The sequence below is a fragment of the Cheilinus undulatus genome, linkage group 23 (assembly GCF_018320785.1).
Source record: "Cheilinus undulatus linkage group 23, ASM1832078v1, whole genome shotgun sequence".
NCBI lineage: Eukaryota > Metazoa > Chordata > Actinopteri > Labriformes > Labridae > Cheilinus > Cheilinus undulatus.
Window position 1 is genome coordinate 21,841,854 of NC_054887.1, and position 17,079 is coordinate 21,858,932.

The window sequence follows — 17,079 nt, forward strand, 5'->3', positions numbered from 1 at the left end:
CTATTTAGTTGTTTCAATTCGTTATTTGCCAAATAAATAACAGTAACATTTTTTTGTTTTAAACAAGTTTTTGAAAGATTTCTAAAATATTTATGTTTTCTCATTTTTATGACAGGTGCTCTAATAAATTTGTTAAGCACTGTATATATATATATATATATATATATATTTTTTTTTTTTTTTTTTTTTTTCTTTTTAAGAATTATTATTGTTGTTGGTATAATGTGTGAGGTTACATGAGGCTGTAGTAAACCACCCAGCTCCTCAAAAATACAAAAATGAATTGAATTTAAATGCATTCCAAACAAATTTATTTGAACTACTACTACAAAATAAATATCAACATTATCTAAAAAAGAACAACAACTGAGTATAAGTTATAAACATCTATGCTAACCTGAATAGCATTACTCAAGTAAGTTAAACTACTACTTTAACAGTCGGTTAAACTAATAACCTATCATTTTTTTATGAACACGGTCTCGAAGTCCCTGTCTAATAATGCTCATAATGCTCTTTTAAACTGTAATGAACCACCCGCCACTAGAGACCACTGTAGCTTCAGTTAATGGCTACAGCCTTCCTCTCTGACCCTTTACCGGATGTAAACAATGAGAAGCCCTGCGGTGGCTAAGCTGTTAGCGTCTAGTAGGAAGACCGCAGTACGGCAGTTTTCCAAAGTAATAAATGGAAATAAAGTGGTATGTGGGCTGTCGAGGGTTAAGCTTTCGTATGACTACTCACCCTTCATATTAAAGCATGATATTAATCTGCAAAGAGGAATGAAGGCAGCGCTAGCTTTCAATGCTAGCCTCACTGTAGAGAGTATATCAGGCTAATGTCACACCCACTCTTCTTTGCGTTCTCTCATCTTTAGACTAGTTTTGACTATTCTAAACATAGATTTCCGTTTAATCGACTAGGTGTATACATCCCCCACTAATACTAGCTCAGTTACACACAGACTGTCTCGCGGTGCATTCATGGTCTACCGCAAACTGTAGGATGGATTTGGATCGGTCACTTGGATCGGCGCCGTCAGTCAGGTATCCGATCTATGAATTACGTCCATATCAGACCCGATAACGATATTGGATCGGATCAGTCCCATCCCTAAAGGAAAGCAGACTTTATGTGTTACAATACCACAATAAACCTGAGCTTTTCTGTTCATGACTGCACACTGTGTATACTTTATTTAATTCCCTTGAGATATTTTCACCGTAATTTAATCAAAAACACACCTGCACAACGGTATAGCTCCTCTATTGCACCTTTGCACATACTTTTTGTGTTCTCTTATGTCTTCAAGTATGTGAAGCTATAAAACTGTTGTTTTTAAAGCTTCTTACTATTTTTATTCGTTTCTGTGTTATTCGTTTTGAACTAAAACCTCAGGGTCAAACTCCTTGTTGTGTTAATATACTTGGCAATAAAACTCAATTCTGATTCACAGCAGCGAGCAGACAGAGTGCAAAGGGTCCCAGTCACAACAGAGGAGAAAAGATTTTATAATCTCCAGAGAGAACAACAAATCAAGGACATTTGACACTGACAAAGACTGACAATGTTGAGTCTGTTGATTTACTTTCCTCTTCAGGTTGCTGCAAGCAGACAAATGGGAAATGAGGAACAGAAAATTCGCTTTGAAAGGCTCTAAATACCAACAGATATTTTTATCAAAGTGGAGTTTTTAATCAGGTAAAATCATGATGTGAATTTTGGACATGATTACATCTTTAACTTTTTATGCAGAGGCTCCCTGTTCCCACCATAAGAAGCGCACATAAGCATGCTTTGTGATGCTATATGAGCTAATGCATGAGAAATTCAAGGCTTTTTGGTGCTAAATTTGTACATGGAAAATTAGTTTTTCTCAGCAGATGTCTTAGTTATAAGACTGAGCTAGCAAAGCATTTTTGTTTATATATACTAGGATTTTGCTGCCTTAAAAATATGGTGATGATAGTGGAATCAGAGATGAGCAAGAATCATACAGCCTGATGTTGCTCATTATCAAGATGATATCAAGATACAGACAAAAACAGTGGATATGCAGTACTGTCCTTATTGTAAGGAGTTTTATTTCACTGGAACTTTAGAATAAATATGTACTTGAAAGGCACAGTCAGGAATGGACATTACAAATATGCTCAAGCTATAAACGTTGTAGTTTGTGGTGTTTTGCTTCATACTTGTCCCCATACATATAAACATTACATTAATAATAAATCAATATGCTAAATTTTGGGTGTAAACTTGTCAAAATTTACATTTTTGTTTAATCAGGAAGGGAAATAGGCTGAAATGAAACATCCCTATTCCCCTGATCTTATTTCAACACCAAGGGCCCCCCAAAGTTAAAGGGGAGAGTTTTCTGGGGTTCAGCCAAATGGGGGGGCCCATGGAGGTCAGCAAAATCATGGTCCATTGTAAAGTTTGGTTGTAATAATCATATTTTATGAATAATAACAATGCTTGCCAAACCAATAAATATTTTTAAAATTGTATTTATGCTGCAGGATTAGCCTTTTTCTAAATGTAAACCTCTTTACTTAAAACAGAATTACCTTCTTTGGTAATGTTAACAATGTGTATAGGCTAAACAATATGGAAAGCATTGATGTGAAAGAAAAAGAATATAATGAAGAAGAAATAATTGAAAAAAAATTAAACAATTGCAACAAAAAGGCAAAACTGGATCTAAAGTAGCAAAAAATGGGAGACAAGATGCAAAAAATGGAAGAAAAGTGACAAAAAAAGAAGGGCCAGAAGTGGCAAAAATTGAATAAAAAAATAGACCATATGGGCATTTGAAGTGGAAAAAAGGAGTTTTCATTGAGAAAAGTGGGTTTAAAGTTGCAAAAAATAGACCTAAAGTGGTGAAACAGGAATAAAAGAGACAAAAAAAAAAGTAACGGTGGCAAAAATGGATAGAAAAGGTGACGAAAATTAGTCAAAATGTGGCAAGAATGGTTTTTGAGTGTCAATAATGGGTGAAAAGTGCCAAAACTGGATGAAATGGGGCAAAGTACAGTAGCAAAAATGGGTGGAAAAAGTGGTTAAAAGGGGTTGTAAAGATCTACAAATAAATGATTTCAGAACCCAATAACAGCTTGATGCTATTTTCAGCTCCAAAATGAGGAAACTGTTGGCCAGGATGCTAGCTCCAATGCTACTGTTTCATCACACATGCATTAAAACCAGCAATAAATCACAACTGGGGAGGGCCCGTTCTCTGGGTTTGTCAGGATCCAGCCAGTTCTGTGGGTTGGCCTGTACAACACTAAATTTCACTTCATGATTTGATGCCCTTAAACCTGGTGGGAACACCAGCAGCTCTTGTCATTAATAAATCATGGCGTGGAGCCACAGATTTGTCCAACCCACCTGACTTTATTCAAAGGTCAAAACGCAGTGCTGAATTTTTCTTGGAGATTATTTCAACCTTTGATTCCAGCAATGCACAGAGATCTGTGGGTGTAAATCAAAAAAATTGATACTGAATGATCCAAAATTATTCACAGAACTACTGGAATTGTATATTTTTGTACATTTCTGAATCCTTCTACTAAACCCCCTGAGAAAAATGTTTTATCTCTCTGCTCCCTCCACAGTCCAGAGTTCTTTCTGAGATTTGTTGTCGGCCTCTGAGGTGTTTCCCTCTTGGCTCAGTTTTCATGTATGACAGGAGGAGAAATACGATTTCAATTTCCAGGGACCCAGAGCCGGAGGATTAAAGTTTCATTTGGTTTCCAGGCTGAAAGAGTTTAAACAACGACTGCACTCAGGCAACAAAGACAGAATGAAAGAAAAGACTTCAACAGCAGGAATCAAAAAGATGAGTGGTGTTATAATAGTCAGCTGAATGAAAGCATCACAAGGCAAATAGTATTAAATTGACATTCAATATATTGACCTTCAGAGTAAATGTGCGCCTTATGCATTATTGATGCCACAGCTGAAGAGGGCCGACTGAGCAACAACTCCCTAAGTTACCAGGCTGCTTATGTGCAAAATATATGCTGAGTTTTTCATATTCAGCATATATTTTTGACTATTGAAGGCAAAAAAAACACAGCTACCATAACCCTAAAATCACTTAAAATGCACTCTTTTTTTTCATAAACCAACCTGAAATGTGGATGCTAATTTTCAAGCCTTACAAAATTTCTGTTTTACATTCATATTTGCTCCTTTTCAATTCTTTAATATTTGATAAGTTTTGAATTTACCAGACAAAACAAGCTGCTTGATTATGTAAATATTTACATTTATGGTGATCATTTTTTGAACTATTTCCTGGCATTTTATAAAGCAGAAGTAGATAAAAGGAGTCATGAAAGCAGAAGTTTTCTTATTGTGTTATTCTCTAGAGAAAATATTTGTGATTCCTCCACAGAAGGCCAAAGGTCAGGGTGGAGTGTATTTCAGCAGGGCAAACACTTACTCTACTTCTGTTGAATGTACTGACAGTAATTGCTTCCCTCCTGCCTGTTTGTTGAGTCTCACCTGTGAGCTGACAGTCGTCGTTGGAGCCTGCGGAGTCCTCCTGGTTGGGGCTGAGAGGGGGGCTGGCGGGAGGGCTGGTGCTGAAGCTGGCGTAACCCAGAGACGAGCTCACCTCACTGGGCTCGCAGCTGTGGTTGACCGGCCTTTGGACGTCCAGGGAAGAGGACAGGGAGGTGCGCTGCTTGGGCTGGATACAAGACGGGAAGGAGAAAGTAGGAACAGTTAGGAAAATTTACTTTTTTTGATCATATGTACATACAACTTCAGCCACAATCTCCTGAATTTGTATTTTGAGTTATCCTGTCTGATTCTTTTCTTTTGATATGATTAAATTCTTTTTTAATCTAACACATATAAGGTTAGTATTTGGTTGCTTTAAAAGCGTCAGAGAGACATATTACTCATATCTGACATTTAAATGCACACAAACACATCCAGCAATCAGTCAAGCTACATTAATGAACCGTATTATTGCCGATTTGTTAAGTACTAAACCTCTGTATTTTTCCAGAAGTTTTGTACTTTCCCTTACACAGCTCCCTAATGTGTTTTTCTATAGTTCCACTTTTGTTATTGTTCCTCTAGAAGCCTTCTTGGCCAAATGTTTCTGTAAAAAAGGAAAACTATTCTGAGGGGAAAAACAAACATTAAAGGTTCATTTTAGTTGAGTTGTAAAAGGTACTTGGCAATAGTAATGGCATTAGCCTCCAATGATTTCAGTGAGCGTTGCCCCTCTAATCATGACTCTTTTGGGGAAGCTAGGCTATACAGTGCTACAGACAGGTAAAGGTGCTCTGTGTAGTTAAGCGAGTTTAAGTTAAAATGGGACAAAACAACACTGGCTCATTTGAATGTTAAAATAGCATTGTTTGGCATCAGGCTGTGACTTCATCACTCTGCACAGATTTATTTTACATGCAGAATTTGAGGAGTGATCTACCTGTAGGCTCCGACGCTGGGGTGGAGGTGGGTTGAAAGCTAGAGCCCAGTACTGATTTTATTATATCAAAGTTAAGAGATTTGCATGATGGGCATGATTTTTAGCATGGCTCATTTGACATACAGGTGGGTGCATTGTAGAAGCTCAATGCCCCCTTCAGCTCCACCTCTCCTCGTGTGTCTACAATGATTAAAATTTGTGTGGAGATAGGATTTCTAATATGGTGACTGCCATTGTTTGCCTTCATAATGCCTCTTTAGAAATCAATGGGTGACATAACTGAGAGATTTTTTTATGCAAACACTGTCATATAGAGTTTTACATAATAGAGAAGTTGTATTGAAAATAACACAAAGAGAGGGACAGACGTTAATGGAGAAAGATAAAGAAACATAATGAATGCTAAGAGCGGGTGAGACAGAAAGAGAAAAAGCGAGGTGCAGAACAACAGAAACTCTAGACTGACATCTGGTAAACACATCTTACATAATGAGGCATTTGCAGATCTCAACAACCTGCTGCTTTGCTTCACAAACAGATCAGGCAGTCAAAACCCTGCTGCTGTGAGTCTGTGTGTGTGTATGAGTGCAGAGTGAATACATACACTGAACCATAAAGACAAAACAACATCTTGAAATATTAAGAGGCACAGACATGACAGGGCGACCTTCAGAAGATCTTCACTGTCGTGTGATTGTGACTCAAGAGACAAAAAGTGAACCTTGAGGGAGAAGAAGAGGGGGCACAGGATATGAAAGGAAATGAACGCAGAGAAGAAGAGATGGCCTTTTTTTTTGGATGCACACTGCACGCAAATTTGTCTTTGAAGAGTCTTTAGATCGGCTAAAATGTAGCAAGATAAAAACAAAACAAGAGCAAGGGGAAATAGGATGAACATGAGGACATGAGGAATAGAAAGGGTTATACTAATGTATTTGGAGGAATACAAACTGAAGGTGAAAAGAGAATGAGTGCAAATAGAAGCACTAAAAACAAGAAAGAAGTTGAAAGAATAAATTATGGTTAGAAGTGAAGCAGGTACACAGGGGTAAAAGAATATACAAAAGAAATTGATGAAAGTAAGGATGGATTAAGGCCGCAAGGAGAACAGAAGGAAGGAGCAAAGAAAAGAAGAGGAAAAGGAAGTAGAAGGATGTGAGCAAAACACAGTTAAAGGCATGATGCAAGCTAGCAGTAATAAGTCTATTTTGGTGTTTGTACTGTACACAACCATATGAAATTAAAATGTGAAAACATAATCCTGTGTGGGGGCTCAGCATTAAAAAGAGAAACTCGTAAAGAAAGTGCCAAAGCATTTTTCTCTAAAACACTCTGAAGCTGCCAGGAAAGAAAAAAGACATCTATCATGTCAGAGCAACACATAGCAAGCTAATGCTAGCAGATGAGCTAACTTAGCTTAGCATAAAAAGTGAGAAGCATGTGGAAGTTTTCACAGGAATCACTGGGTACAAGTTTCTTTACACTGTTGTGGTTTTAATTGAAACGATATAAAACAAGTGAGACGTGATAAAGTTGCTGGTTTGATTGATTTTTTGAGATAAGTCAAGCTGGCTAATCCCCTCTTTTTAAATTGAGCAAGTTATTAACTTTGGAGGTTATGGTATGCACATTTTGTTAAACTTAGAAAGAAACATTTTCTCATTTCTCGATCTTAATGCTAAGCTAACCAAAAGCTACTGAAGAAACACTTTATATAAATTCTTTTGCTCAATCACTTTCTTGCTGACATCTAGTTTTGAAAACTGACGCCATTAGAAGAATTTTAGCCATGAAGAGCAGCTTGAGAGCAGAGATCCACTCCAACATAACAAACCCACGTACAGCATGTTTGAAACACTCTGATCTATTTTTTCTTAGAGGTCATTAACAAAGAGACAGTACTTAAGGTTTAGGCAACATTTACACAGAAACAGTCCTTTAAAAACAGAGCCTTTTTTCTTTTCAGTTTCAAAAAAAGGTTTGCTTCAGATGACAACATTTTGATAACGACTGTTGTGCACACAGATCTGCAAAAACAACTAAAAAAATCATTAATATAATGCCAGGTCACAAGTGGAAATTTATAATGGCACAACATGAGCATGCCCACAAACGTATGCTTCCTTTCACAGAGCGGTGACTAAAATGTGCATGTGCAGTCAGCCTATTCATGCTTGGATATTGACTGTAACTGTGATATACATGTGTGAAATTATTTTCCGTATTGTTAGTTTGCATGACAGCGAACATGGTGGAACTCTGGTTTGCAGACTGGAACTCATTTCCAAAGCATTTTCTCTTCAGGCACCCAGAATGCCACTGCAATGTGAGTTAAAAATCCAAAACACAACAGATGACAGTTTTCAGATGTAAAATAACGCTAGTGTGTTAGTCAGGAAACTTTTTTGGCATTTTATAGGTGACAGGATAACATTTCCCTACTTTTCCCAGCACTAGGCTAAGCTATGCTAACTGGGTGCAAAAGTAGCTTTAGATTTAATGAGAAGACAAAGGGACATTGCTGATCTTATTTAACTTTTAGCAGCAAGGTGTCCGAGAATTGACTTGCAAATTCTTCTAAAGGCAATGCCTACATTCTCTTAAATATGGTGCAAATTGCCTTTTTGCATTATGAACGAAGGACATTTGCTATAATTACTGTGGTCTAGCAGCAATTCCATGACTTTAACTTTGTTCTGATCTTTTCTTCTTGTGAACAAGAGGATGAATAAATGTCACATTTAGGCATTAGTACACAGTTTGTTTTCAGTAAGTCGGAGTGTCAAACATGGTGAAATCTAACACATAAGAGGCACACAGCCTGAAGTCTCCTCTACAACAGTTTCAGCAGACCAGAGTGTGACAAAGACACAGCAGTGAGACTTTTTCCCTCTCTCAGTGGAGAGTTGGCCAGCAGGGAATAACAGCAGAGCTGCTGTCTCCCGCAGACACTGGGGATTTTTAAAGGACCAATGCATCAACAGAATACAATCATAACAGCCCAGAGAGGCGACCGGGAACACGACAATGATGTATGGGGCGAGCAGGGAATCACCCTGAATGAGCAAGGGCAGGAGGAATAAAGTGGCTCTGCAAACAAAAGTCTATTTATATTTTTGACTTATTGGGAATCAAATGCATTTATGGCCTAAGGAGAAAATAATTAAATAAAAAAGATTATGCAAAGTTAAATCAAACCACCTTGCTTGCACCAGAGCAGGACCTGAATGCCCACTCAGCCACAGACCCAAAACATCTTAAGATAAAAGCAAAGTCGACCCAGAAAGATGGAACTATGTCGGTGCTTGTCTAATTTGTGCATTCATCTTCCACTTTCTATACTTTAAATATCTCTTTATTCTCCACTTATCTCTGCCTTCTCTCCGAGTATTTGACTTCTGCTTCTTTCTAACAACTAAATGTGTCGTCTCTCTGGATTCCAGCTTAATAAAGGCTCGTACACACAGTGGCATGTAAGAGAGCACACATGCTGAAGCTCCTGCTGAGGCTCAGCGTTAACAATGCAAACGGGCAGCAGGCTAATGAACATGTCATGGCCGATTGGAAGGGGATTAATGAGCGGGGACACACAATCACACAATCCGACGCACACACATGCAGGCAGGCAGGTCCGCCATGCCTGACTAAACTACAGCAAAAGACATTTTCTCCGCCTGGAACAGCATCCTCGGGGGAAACATGCCATTTAACACCTTACTAATGTGTGTCTGTGTTTGTGCAGAGGAGTTAATAAATGGCACACCTATTAGCTAAAAGATATAATTCCTCACCTACAGTGGTGTGAGAGGAGCTCTGCAGTGTAAGTCTCTTTGCACTCATTGACAAGGGCTGACTTTTCTGCTAAATTATGAGCAGGATAATCAGTTATCATAAAATTATCATGATTAAAAAGGGAAGAGGGACGTCTGTGCTTGACTGATGAAACTTGTGCAGTGCAAAATTTACTCTATAAATCTAACACACTGAGAGGTAATTATCATGATGGTTCTGATTGATATTTCAAGTTCGTTGAGGCAACTTATCTCATGTTTAGTGGAGCCTACAGTAACTGATGGTACACACAAGCCAGTGATTTTTGTTTGGTTGCCTTTCTGCCGTTTTCCACAGTGTTTCATTTTCAGTGGCCTCATATATTTAGAGAAAGATGTAAAAGCACAAACTCTGAAATGAAAAAGCTCAGAAGAGCAGAGCAGACAGAGGGAAAATAGAATAGAAAGCTGGTAAACATCCTCTCCCCAAGTTTCAATCCACAGAACTTTAACTTCACTGATAGATTGTCTTATTGTCTCTCATGTCTTCGCTGCTTTTCTTCTGATGATTGAACTTCTTTTTTATCTTTCTCCTCAAGAAACATACTTAAAAGTTTCACCAAGCTGAACCTCCTGGGCTCTTGATACACTTTGTGACTATTTCAGTGATATTAACATTTATAGTGCTTACTCTGAAGGCTTGAGGGTGGTTGATGCAGCTGAAGCATACATGTGGACTTACAAGTTACTCTGAGTTATTTTATCCCAATTATTTCATCAGTTATGCCAACTAATCAGTGTCTTGAATGCAAGCTGTGACTGTTAGGCCATGCAAGGAATTTGTTTACACACTCGGAGGGAAAGACGGAAGGACAGCCCTTCATTATTGTGTGCTTTGGCCAGCTTTAAAATATTGCATGGTGAACATAAAATGACCCAATGGAAAAATGCATCAATGTATTGGAGTAGAGCAAACAAGTTAAAGGTCTGGAGGCTGCCAAAGTAAATCAAATATTCCTAAATATTAATATGCTACCTGCTTAGAAGAAAATGTGTCACTTCTAGAAAAACACACCAATTGTTGGCTTGTCACTAATCTTTCACATTAAGGACCAAAGGTTTCCAAACTTACATATCAGTCTCTAATTACTAGAAGTGTTCATGAATAATCCTGCCTAAATCATGAATGAGTATTCAAACAATTTAATGGCAATGCATTAAGAATGTGTGAATTAGATCGATACTTTTATTTTGAATTATCATCACGGATGTTGAAAGGAAGGGAACCAGTAAAATGTCATGTTTCTAAAATGCTATACAAAACTGTTCCTGTTGTTAATGAAGAAGAAGACAGAGGCATGGACAGAGGCATGTAGTTTGCATTTGTTTTGGCAAATATGGGATGGGGGCTGCACAGCGGTGCAGGGGTTAGGGCTGTTGCCTCACAGCAAGAAGGTCCCGGGTTTGTTGTCCAGTCAGGGCCTTTCTGTGCAGAGTTTGCATGTTCTCCCCTTTCATGCATGGGTTCTCTAGCTTCCTCCCACCAACAAAGACATGCTCATTAGGTTAGTTGGGGGACTCTAAACTGGTCGTACATGTAAATGTGAGCGTGCCTGGTTGTCTGTCTCTCTATGTCACCCCTGCGATTGACTGGCGACCAGTCCAGGGTGTACCTGGATCTAGCCCAATGGCAGCTGGGATAACCCAAAAACCACTCGAAGTCTCTGGATGTATCAACAGGGGTAAAAAAAGCATTTGCTAAAGAGATGCCGTCAAACTTGACCTTGGCTGATGAGTGACACTTGTATGTCGATGTGTCCAGGGATCGTCCACACAGAGATGAGTTTAGGAGTATCCAGCATTGTGGGGGCCCAAAAACGCTACTTTTTAAAATCGGGTCCCAGAGTGAACAAATCTATATACGCCAGTCGTTTTGTCTCTTTGTGTAAAACCAAGCACATCTTTCCTGAAAAAATTACATCATAGCCCCCTTAACCTGCATGCGCGAGCCCAGCCAACAACAACAATAATGGAAGATTACCTGATTGTGTTTGTGTCTTCTGCTCCTCTACTACCACTGTGAACAACAGATATTCATGGAGAACAGCATACGCCACATGTTATTGGGGTAGAGGATATTTGGTGCAACCAGAAGGGCAGCCCAGAGAAAGTTTTGGGTGTGCTTGCTCCATTATCTTCTGGTGTATGTCTATGGTAGCGTTACAATGCCACTTACATGCCTTGCATCTATACTGCAGCGTTTTTCAGTGATTTTCAGTGGTTTTGTGCTTATGCAGACATTTCTCGGAACAATGCTTGTTGTTTAAGGAAAACTTTTTCAAACTAAACAGAAATATATCATTTTCGTCTCCATTTGGATGAGGCCTTATTGCGTTGCTACAACAAAGAATTCATCTGCCAAACACAAAATTCTGTACTTTTTGTGCTAAGTTTATATTAACATTAGATGGACAGACCTTCAGAAATAACAGTTTTTTTGCCACTTCTTCAGAAGCACACACAATCTTCAAAGTGCAGCAGAGGCCAGTCAGAGCTTACATGCCTCTTGGCACACAGCTAATGAGCTGAATAAACTGAATGATGCATTAAAATCATCAAAATGCCTCATACAAATCCTTTTAATACAGGAAGAATTAGCTCAGATGTGAAGCTCCCACTGGGGACTTTTAACATTAGCTTAAGTCAGTTCAATTAGCAGTGTATGACCAACACCTCTCCTCTGGGCCTGCAGGCTTTTTGCTGGCTGGAAAAGCAAATCTCTCTTAACAGCCACAAGCACACACACAAACATAAAGGTCTCTGAGATGTCGGAGCAACTTTAGCACCCTTAGGTGGAGTGAAGAAGGCTGCCAGCTATGACGGGAGGAATGAGCTAGCCAAGGTAGCTGAAAGTAAATTGATCTATTCTCTCTATTTTCTGTATTTTGTCCCTCCATGGAGCCAGCTGCCATGACTGTGATTGTTTATTGATTGTGTGTGTCTATTTGTACATGTGTGGTCTTCACACAGAGTACAATATAGGTTCAATAAAAAGCTGGCAAACAAACAAGGTCATAAACAGTACAGTGCTGGAATAACATGTAGTGTAATTACGCACAGATCTGAACAAATTTGCAGGAAGATTAAGTGACTGCAGAAACACTGTCAGAGGGCTCATCAAATGTCTGTGTGTGTGTATCAAGCACAAACAAAGGCTCAGCGGCTGACTGATTGATAAGCATGAACATATTAATGAGCTCTAAATGCCACAGTGATCAGTGATCTGTAGGAACAAATGTAGGAAAAATGTCTGAGAGCTCCACGAGTGTAACGCTTATCGCTAATTTAGGATACAAAACAAGTCGTGATCCTATGGAAGCCCTAAAGGCACATGCATTCATATGTTTTATTTCAGTCTGTTTGCCCATGATAAATCAATTTTGGGTTGTTTTCTCAGAATCTCATCTTATTTATCCTGTTATCTCTGGATAAAAATGGTTGTTTTCTGATATCAAGATAATTTCTCACGAAAAACGATTGAAATTGACTTGTTATCACAGGAAAACCAACATTTTATCCAAAGATAAGAAATAAGATGAGAGTGGAAAAAAAGCACAAATTTACTTAAACAAGGGACAACAATATAAAACTAGAACATTTTAAAATTTCATGAAAAATATTAGCCCATTTTGAATTTCAATCGCAGCAACACATTTCAAAAAAGTAAGGACAGGCCAACAGAAGGCTGGAAAAGTAAGTAATAATAATGAAAAACAGCTGGAAGAGCATTTTTCAGCTAAATAGGTCAGTAATATAGAAGGAGCATTTTAGAGAGGAAGAGTCTCTCAGAAGTAAAGATGGGCAGAGTTTTACCACTCTGCAAAAACCTACATCTAACAATTGAGGGAATTTTTCAGCAACATGTTCTTCAACAAAAATTGTCAAGACTTTGAATAGCCCACCATCTACAGTACAAAATATCATAAAAAGAGTCAGAGAATCTGGCAAAATCTCTGTGCGTAAGGGACAACTGCATCAAAAACAGGCATGACTCTGTACTGGAAATCACTGCAGGGAACTCATTCTCTGTTGATACAGTCTGCCATGCCATCCATAAATGCAACTTAAAGCTGTGTCATGCAAAGAAGAAGCTTCTCTGGGGCAAAGCTAATTTAAGATGGACTGAGACAAAATGGAAAACTGTTCTGTGGTAAGTGAAATTAAAATATTAATTTCTTTTCCATCTCTGATTGTATGGGGTTGCATCACAGCCTATGACATGGGCAGCGTACACATCTGGAAAGGCACTATCAATGCTGAAAAGTCTACCGAGGTTTCAAAGCAGGATATGCTCCCCTCCAGACGAGATCTCTTTCAGAGGAGGCCTTGAATATTTCAGCAAGACAATGCTGAACACATACCTGGAGAATGAGAGGATGCTACATAATGATAAACATGGCCCCGTCCCTACTTTGTTGAGATGTGCTGCCCACTTGAATGCGCACAGATTTTGCCCTGCCGCTTGGAGTTCAGCGTGTTGAACTTTCTGGCAGCAGCCGCCTGGCAGCAGCCAATCACATCGAAGGAGGGAGAGAACCCAGACAAAGCAGGCTTCACGGGTCAAAGCAAACAATGGAGGAGCTCATAATGTTGGTGTCAGAATATCGTGAGCTCTACAACATGGCTCTTAGCTGTTCAAAGCTTATTTTAAATATAAATACACATTCAACAATACATTAAATGCATTGATTTTAGTTGTACAGTGTAAAAATGTGTGTATATATATATATATATAGTGCTTAACAAATTTATTAGACCACCCTAACCCTAACCAAAGTAAGGTTTATGCCACAGCTGCCCTAAATTAACAGCATTGGTAATTACCAAAATCATTTTTTATGTTTCTGCAATGGTTAGGGTTTGTTTCTGGGACATTAATGAGCAGCACAGGGGCTCCACAAGGAACAGTCCTGGCTCCATTCCTGTTCACGCTGTATACATCAGACTTCAAATACAGCACTGAGTCCTGCCACATTCAGAAATACTCTGATGACACTGCTATCGTGGCATGTATCAGAAATGGACAAGAAGCCGAATACAGGGATCTGGTAAGTGCCTTCAGTGACTGGAGTCACAAAAACTGCCTGCTACTCAACACCTCAAAGACAAAGGAAACGATCATAGATTTCCGCAAATCCAAACCCCCTCTTCAGCCAGTGAACACTTGTGGCGTGGACATCGAGGTGGTGACATCGTATAAATATTTAGGTGTACACCTGGATAATAAGTTGGACTGGTCTAAAAACACAGACTTCATCTACAAAAAGGGGCAGAGCCGCCTCTTTTGCCTCAGAGGACTCTGATCAATAGACATCCGCAGTAAGATGCTGCAGATGTTTTATCAGTCTGTGGTGGCAAGTGTTCTGTTTTATGCTGAAGTCTGCTGGGGAGGCAGTGTAAAACACAAGGATGCAAGGCGTCTGAACAAACCAGTTAAAAAAGCTGGCTCTGTGGTCGGAATTAAATTGGACTTATTGGAGGATGAGGTGGAGAGACGCGCACTGAGCAAGGTGGAGGCCATTCTGAGAAACATGGATCATCCACTTCATATCTCCCTCAATGAGCAAAGAAACAACGGTGGTGGACGGCTCCTATCCCTGCGCTGCAGGACAGAAAGATTCAGAAAATCTTTCATACCATCAGCAATTAGACTGTATAATTCTAAAGTAAACAGATGAGATGATTGAATTTCCCTTCGGGATAAATAAAGCTCTTGTATTGTATTGTATGTAGAAGCTCTTTAACCCAAATGATATTTTTAATGCTAAAATATAGTTATTATTGTTATCCGTGAATTTTCAAATTTACTGATTTATAAAAAACCTGAAAAAATAGTAAAGCACATTAATATGTCAAATTATAGTTATTTACTTGCATTTCTGAACAGGAAAATTAGTTTTAGTGCTTCTCAGAGAAGCCCAGTGAGCCGGCTCAAATTTGGGTGAATTCAGTTTGAAATCCCTCATTCCTGTTCAAAATGGTAAAATGGAGAGCTCACTGAAAATGAAAGAGTCTGCATTAAAGCACTTCATGATGCTGGATGGTTTCTGAGACAAACATGACAGGTGGTCTAATAAATTTGTTAAGCACTGTATATATATTCAATTAAACTTCAAAGTAAAATTATGGAACCAACCATTGAAACGTTTTTTTTCTAGTGGTAATTATTTTGATGACAGAAAACGTATTTTTCCCTCCGTTTTATAGAACATTAAACATGTTAATATACAGAGATTGTGAGGTACTCTACGTGTTTTTGGGGAGCGGGGGTTGTGATGAACTTGTGGGCAGGCTCTGCTGTGATGTTCACCGAAGCACCTCTACATCATTGCTGCCTCGTACAGCAGCGGCAGCAGCCGCTTTAAAAAACGCTTGACATTTTGGGGGACTCTTCCGGCAGGGAGGCTGTTTTCAGGGTAGTAACTGCGTGTCGGTGTGTAACTGGCTCCAGGATTATCTAGTAGTCATTTTTCAGTGTAATTTAGGCATTGTACAGGAAAATTCTACACAATTTACCTTTACTATCACTGCAGCATATTTGGATAAAAGTTTGCAAAGACCTGTTTTATTTTATAAACTTTCTTGCAGTGCAGACTTACTGACAGCTTTTATCTCATCTTGTACCTTTCATTAATCATCATCTAGACTTGAATTACTAAGCACACGTTTTTCTGAAAGATAAATCCTTGGCATTCTTGCAAAAACATCTTCAGGGATACTCTCCCCTGTCTGGTTAAAAATAAAGATGAAATATTTCATTGAAACGACACTGTTTGTGAGTTTAACGTGAGGTAAACTTGAGGAGCAACATGCAAATCTTTGTTATTGTGCAGATGACAGGATTCATTTATTCATAAAAAGGTTTGAAGAGTCTGATGATTTTTGAAACACCTTCGAGCATTGTTAAATGAGGTTCATGGATTTTCTGTTTTTTTTTTTTTTCTTCTAAACAGCAGGGATTTATTTTTCAAAGAAACGGATGCTTAGCTGTGTGACTCAGATGTACTGCTAGCACACAAAGAAACAAAACAAGCTGTTCTAATGCAAAGGCCTGACTGAAATGAATGATGAGGCTCCTTTTAAGACACAATTCTTATGAAACTGAGTCCTTATCTACAAAAAGCATTTAGGAGAAGGGTCTGGTTGTCAAATCTCTACACTAGATGGTCTAAAATGAAAAGTGGACTGTAGCAAGTGAAAAACAGATCTATTAACTTGTGAAGTGGTGTTGAATTCAACTGCAAAAGCTGAAAAGTAGGACACTGATCCAAAGAAAGCCCTATGATGCAGGATTTCTCTGTCCTTCCTGCTTCTTCTCATTTATTCGATTATTCTCTTATTCTCTTATTCTCTGTGTTCACATCCCATCTGTGTACGAGTGATCAAGAGCTCATGCAGATCTAATGTCCCGCTGACAGTTTGGACAAGAAGCAAGTGACAAGGAAATAAAAGTAACCCCAACATTAAGCCTGTGGATTTCAGTCAACTTGGTCTGTGTGATCTCATCATGCTCTACAAAGAGATCACGTGTTTTCTTTTTCTATCAGCGACCGGCTTGGTAGAAAAACTGCAGCATTATTAGAGCCCCATGAGCTGAATAATTTCTTTTTAAGCCTGGGTTTAAGGAGATAAAAGACTCAAAAAACACATTTTTTATTTAAAGTAACAGCCTAGAGGAGTCTAGTCACAGTGGGAGGGGGACAAACACTGTAAAAAAGTGTGCAAATAGGAATTTACTTAGTGGCATGATAGTCTTTTATGTTATTTTGCTGATATTCAAAGAGAATCACACCACTG

The 17,079-nt window shown here is 38.7% G+C and overlaps 1 protein-coding gene across 3 annotated transcripts in view; it reads right to left on the minus strand.

The window, feature by feature from the left end:
- Positions 1-17,079, minus strand: part of anks1b (ankyrin repeat and sterile alpha motif domain containing 1B) — a 360,504-nt gene that overhangs the window by 125,242 nt on the left and 218,183 nt on the right. For all 3 annotated transcript variants that reach the window (XM_041780709.1, XM_041780708.1, XM_041780710.1), the window contains one exon: positions 4,513-4,699. In XM_041780709.1, coding sequence (XP_041636643.1) covers positions 4,513-4,699 — 187 coding nt within the window. The remainder of the gene's footprint in view (positions 1-4,512; positions 4,700-17,079) is intronic.